Source organism: Mesocricetus auratus, unplaced genomic scaffold (genome assembly GCF_017639785.1).
Source record: "Mesocricetus auratus isolate SY011 unplaced genomic scaffold, BCM_Maur_2.0 Super-Scaffold_100011, whole genome shotgun sequence".
In the NCBI taxonomy this organism is placed as follows: domain Eukaryota; kingdom Metazoa; phylum Chordata; class Mammalia; order Rodentia; family Cricetidae; genus Mesocricetus; species Mesocricetus auratus.
Window position 1 is genome coordinate 42378007 of NW_024429195.1, and position 6078 is coordinate 42384084.

General features: G+C 36.8%; 1 protein-coding gene across 1 annotated transcript; it reads left to right on the forward strand.

The window, feature by feature from the left end:
* Positions 1–2112: 2112 nt before the first annotated feature.
* Positions 2113–3063, forward strand: LOC121143244 (olfactory receptor 6C70-like). Its single transcript, XM_040754651.1, has one exon. It carries the CDS (start codon positions 2125–2127, stop codon positions 3061–3063), a length of 939 nt encoding a protein of 312 aa, XP_040610585.1. The 5' UTR covers positions 2113–2124.
* Positions 3064–6078: the final 3015 nt, after the last annotated feature.

The window sequence follows — 6078 nt, forward strand, 5'->3', positions numbered from 1 at the left end:
GTGGGGAGGAGAGGAGGGAAAGGGAGGGAATAAGAGGAGACAGAGCTAAAGCTAAGGCCTTTTGAGGGTAGCATGAAAATTTAAAACAGTAGAAGTTTCCTAAAATATATACATATATGAAGGCAAACTAAACAGTATCACCAAATAATGAGGGAGACAAAGCCCCAGTTCGCTATTTCTTGTCACCAAAGGGAGCTTCCAGTACCAGGACTGGATTACATCTAATTGAAATGTCCAATGGGATCCCATGGGAAACCCCCAGCAACCCAGGCTGTAGAAACAACTAAAGGTTGCTCTCCACAAACCGCTGGCAAGACTCCACAGCTGAAGACAACACCTACATAACTCATTGAACATGGAGAAGTTGAGCTGCTGACTATATAAAGCCTTTATCCTTACATGCTAGCATTTTTGGAACAGGAAAGTTTATTTTGAATGCTACTAAAGGAAAAACATAACAACTCAGCCACAATAGTTTATCTGCAATGGTGACCGACCTGTCCATAAAATATGCTACTGCAGTGGTGGCACAACCCTGTGGTGTCACCAACCAACATCTGGTTTTACCTAAAGTCGGCTTTGCAACACTACTTTGTTTGACCAAATATCTGAGACAAGATAGCCCAGGCATTTTGTACAGTCAAATATTGTTTTTATACTAAAAGAATGTAACAATAAAATTATTCCCGATAACATTCTGTTAAACTCATAGATCAGTGCCTTGCTCAACCCTCATCAGAGAAGCTTTCTCCTGCAGTAGATGGGAAGAAATAACATCAAGCACATTATTCAGAGAATAACAGAACTTGGAACATTCAGGTCTAAATGGGACGTTTCCATCAAATTTCTCCCCCTAGGCATTGGGGAACCCTGAAGTTCCAGAGGAGAATGCAGAACACTGAGAAAAAAAGGCCCTCAAAATCAGCAAGGTTAATACACATATGAACTCACAGAGACTAAGACAGTATGTACATTTTGGGTGAATTTGGTTGTGAATATTGAATCAGCTCTTTCATTTTTTATATTGAACTATTATTTACTTTGTCATTTAAACTTAAATATCTTGGTTATATTTCTCCACAGTGTTGTCTGTAATTAACATAAAAGCAATGAGAGTTAACAAGACTTACACTTTAGCAAGAAATATAAAACTTACTAATTAAACTATAGATTTAGATATTACACTAGCACCATTACCCTTAGGTAAAATAAGCAATCTGATATTTAGTGAATTATGTTTGATTGCCTATGCAAAACTGTTTATTAATATAACAGTTCATGCATAATTAGTTACAATTAACTCAAAGTTTAAATTGAAAGAGTAGAAAAACTAATCTCTTACAAGTTGCTCAGGTCGCTGAACTCAAGAAAGCCAGTAACAGAGAGGGAGGACTGATGACCAGAGGGATTAAGACTGGGCTGGTTTAACACCCAGAAACAGCTGAGCTGACAAAGGTTAACTCTTGAATCCCAGGCATCAGCCTGGGAATCCAGCATGGGACTGATCAAGACCCCCTGAATCTGGGTGTCAGTGAGGATGCCTAGGTAATCTATTGAGCCTTGGGCAGCACATCAGTATTCATCCCAAGTTTACACACGGACTTTGGACTCCCATCCAACAATGTGAGGTGCACTCTCACCCTGAACTCTTGGGGAAGGGTCTAGCCCTGCCCTATATGAAATGACAGACTATGGACACCCCCATGGAGGGCCTCACCCTCCCTGGGGAAATGAGGGGATAATGGGGTGGGTTGGGTGGACAGCACGGGAGGAGGGGAGGGAAAGGGAGAGGGCCTTGGCCTTGACTTGTGAAGCAACATTGTTTCTTATCTAAATTTAAACTGAAAAATAAATAAAAAAAAGAAAAGAAAAAAAAACAAGTTGCTATGTTCAGTTTCCATTAGTGAGTTGAATTCTCTGTTATCTTTAAAATCTTACAAGCAAATAGTTGTTATATAGTTTCCATCATATCTCTTGTATCAATAATTATTGAATATGAAGTGGATGTGACTAGGAATATGGATGCTATAATTTATTTTTATTGGGTATACACCTACTCATGTGGATTTTAATTTTTATATTGTTATTTTTATTTCTAGAACTCTAGTGAGATCACAAAGAGAAATGAAGAACCATACAATACAGATAGAGTTTATTCTTCTTGGACTGACAAATAATTCTCAGTTACAGATTGTAATTTTTTTTACTCTTTTACTAAATTACTTGCTGAGTATACTAGGAAACTTAACTATCATTGCCCTCACTCTGCTAGATCCCCACCTCAAGACACCAATGTATTTTTTCCTCCGTAATTTCTCTTTATTGGAATCTTTATTCACAACTACCTGCATTCCCAGATTCCTAATCACCATTGTAACCAAGGAAAAGACAATTTCTTACAATGGTTGTATGTGTCAATTGTTCTTTTACATATTCTTGGGGGCCACAGAGTTTTTCCTCTTGGCTACCATGTCCTATGACCGCTATATTGCCATCTGCAAGCCTTTGCACTATACATCCATCATGAGCAACAAAGTTTGTCATCAGCTTGTCCTGGGTTCTTGGGTAACTGGATTCTTGGTTATTTTCCCACCACTGATTATTGGCCTTGACTTGGATTTCTGTGCTTCAAATGTCATTGACCATTTCTTTTGTGATGTTTCTCCTGTCCTACAACTTTCTTGCTCAGACACTCATATGCTAGAACTAACTGCCTTCATCCTTGCTCTCATGACACTCATTGTCACATTAGTAGTAGTAGTCCTTTCTTATGCTCACATTATCAAGACTATTGTGAAATTCCCTTCAGCTCAGCAAAAGAAAAAGGCCTTTTCCACTTGTTCTTCTCATATGATTGTTGTTTCCCTCACTTATGGGAGTTGTATATTTATCTACATAAAGCCATCAGCAAATGAAAGAGTTGCTTTGAGCAAAGGAATAGCTGTACTCAACACTTCAGTTGCCCCTTTGCTGAACCCATTTATTTATACTCTGAGGAACAAGCAGGTTAAACAAGCCTTTGGAGCAGTACTTAGAAGAATATTTTCTGCTTCAGAAAGGTAATAGCATTTAGTTAAATGCAGTAAACTAATTCGAGTTTTTTTATGTTAGTGAATATCTAGAATTCAATTATTTATGTAATTTTAACTTGTCCAAGGTTAAAATTTATTTAACATGTTCCTTTTATTGTACTTTTATTCAAGATGAAAGTCTTTCTATGCTAGAAATATAAAATCCAAATTGTTTGAGTTAAAAGCATATATTAATTCAAAAAACACAAATAATTGAATGATCATTACTTAAAGAAATGTATTTTATGACTTTACTCTTTATAAGCCTTTGATAAGTATAATTTTGTAATTATTATAAACGATAAAAGAGATCCAAGAAAGCTTACTCCCTAAAAACAATCCTATTTTTAAACAAGAAAGCACCATTTTCTGTTAATTGAATCATGTAATTCAGGTATATGGCATTTTATTATCAGTATTAGATAAAGTTTAATTTGCATAGAGAACAAAATATTTAGTACTTAGAGAGGTGACTTCACATGGTCTTTTGAGGTTTGGTACCATTGTTGAAAGCAGTATTTTGGCCACCAAGACTGATGCTAACCTGGTTTATAAATGAATCTCACCAATCTCACAATCACAAAGGCCAATAGTCTGAGGGTGAGCTCAGGCTACTGATAATAGCTGAGCATGATTCAGATTGGTATAGGTGCTTGCCATACTGTATCTCAGTGTGGTGTGGGTCAGTTCTGGAGAATAAGGCTTTCCTCACTGACATGAAAATATCTGTGCTGTCCAAGACAAGGAGAGAGGCTGCAGAGTTTCCTGGTCACCAACGCTAATACTATGTTGGGCTGTACCAAAGTCTAATATCCACAACAACCTGGGCAATCACTAGAATACGAATCATTCTATAAGTTCACTAAGAGACAGGGATTACAAAGACCCAAGCCAAAATAAATGTGTCCCTGTGAGCTTAAAGATTCAACTAGTTAAAGCACCCAATTGAAAACTCTGATGTAAGAATGAAAACCTCAAGGTTTTCTTTGGAGAAGAACAGTAAGGAGGCATGGTTCTGAATTCCAAAGCACAGTCCTCAGGAACTTTCATTCCTTGCTCTATAGCAAGTGGTATCTTGTTTTTGACTCTCTTGCCCAATGTTGAGGGAAGGACGATGGGAGAATTCATTAAGGTAATTCAGGCCTAGAGGAATTATTTTATTCACACTGATACAGGGTTTCATCATGCCAGGAATGTCCTGTCTCAAATATGAGGCCTAGATTTAACCCCTTCTCTTTCATAAACATCTCTCTCATGTGCCTAGATTTGGAGGAGGGTTAGATGTTTTAAGTTTGCCGCATGCTATTTTAATTGCTACTTATTGCTTCTGTAATCCAAGTCACTTATTCTCCGTGTGGTTTCCATATCTCTTGTGAAAGAGTTGGATATATGAACATCTGTACAATTTGCTGTGCCCATCTATGTCTTTGTTTATTCGGGGTTCCAAGTATTAATTGCTGTTATAAATTTGCTGCCGCAAATGGACCCTTTAGTCAGAAAACTTATGTATTTGTTCATTCTGAGAACCGTTTTGCAGACTCAGGTTTATCATCATTGTTACTAATAACTTTCAACCTAAGAAAAATGTTCATAGAACTGGGAAGATGATCAGCACATTTCCTAATAGCTGAGAGTGGTGGTAGTCTTTATTGCATCCTTCTTTTGGGCAAATTATTCAAATCATTAACTCTATTTCTAAGTATGACTCAAAAATATTATTTTTCTATTTTTTATCATCTAACTCTTCTGATTTTGATTGTTTAAATCTTATTGGATTCATACATGTTCTTGTTGCTGAATACCTTAGTATAATGGAGATCATTTGAAGGAAACAAAGCTAAATAAAATAATTTTCATGATATTTGCATAGTTAAGGATCTGACACAAGCATTTGAGCCAAATGAGACCTGGAAGAACCAAAGAAATGCAGATTAGGAAAGAAAATGTTATACACTACAAGAGAACAATGACTACATAGTCCTACTCATCTATACCAAAGAAGCCAGAACCACAGGAAAAATTACTTCTTTGCCCCCATACGATGTTGCCACACACTGTATGAGTTATTTCAACTTACTGTGGTAAGAAAGACTGCATGAAAACTGAAAAAAATAAAGACTACATTAAAAAATGATTCCTAATGATACTCAGTCATACTCACTGGTGCCTGTCCCAGTTGTCATCAGAGGCTTCACTCAGCAACTGACAGAAACAGAGACCTACAGCCAAACATTAAGTGAACCTCTGGGAGTGAGTACCTTTGGAGTATGATTGACAGCAATAAAATACTATTAAGCATGGCTCTTGGGTAAAGTAAAGGGCTAATCTTCCCTCTCAGGCCAGCTGGACAGCTCACTGGGTAAACGTGCTTGCTATGAAGCCGGATGATGACCTGAGTTTGATAACAGGAGCCTAACTAACCCTGGAGGGAATGTACTCCTCAAACCTCTCTGCAGTCTTCACACCTACACTGTGGCGTGCACACCAACATTCTCTGCTAACAATAATGATTGAATAAACCTCTAAAAAAAGCTATATACATTTGATGTATCTTCAGAGACTTTTGAACGTTTTTGATATGCATTAGAAGTAGCTTTACTTCATTTAGTGGTTTTATTTCTGTAGATATGTTTGCCTAACAGAAAATTTACAAATTAAGTATAACACCATCTCTTATTTATGCCTGAAAAATATCTGAATTCCAAAGAATTGTAACTGGTATCAATATTTCAGTATTGTAAATGGTAACTACAGAGTGTGTGCCTGTATGTATCAACATGAACATACATACAGACACACACACAATGAAACATGAATGAATGAATGGTAAATGAGTGCAAAGGCCATTTTAAAAATAGAGCTATTAATGATGCAGTTATAATATCTTTTGATATGCATTCAGAATTCACACCAGAATCCTCAAGACATACCTGTGTACACATTACATCATCCTTCACAAGAGTTGAGATGTGCAAGCAAATTTGGTGTTCATTGAGGAGTTAGTGAA

Excerpts from the sequence above, each read along its gene's own strand:
- LOC121143244 (XM_040754651.1), top strand. The coding sequence starts at position 2,125 with ATGAAGAACCATACAATACAGATAGAGTTTATTCTTCTTGGACTGACA.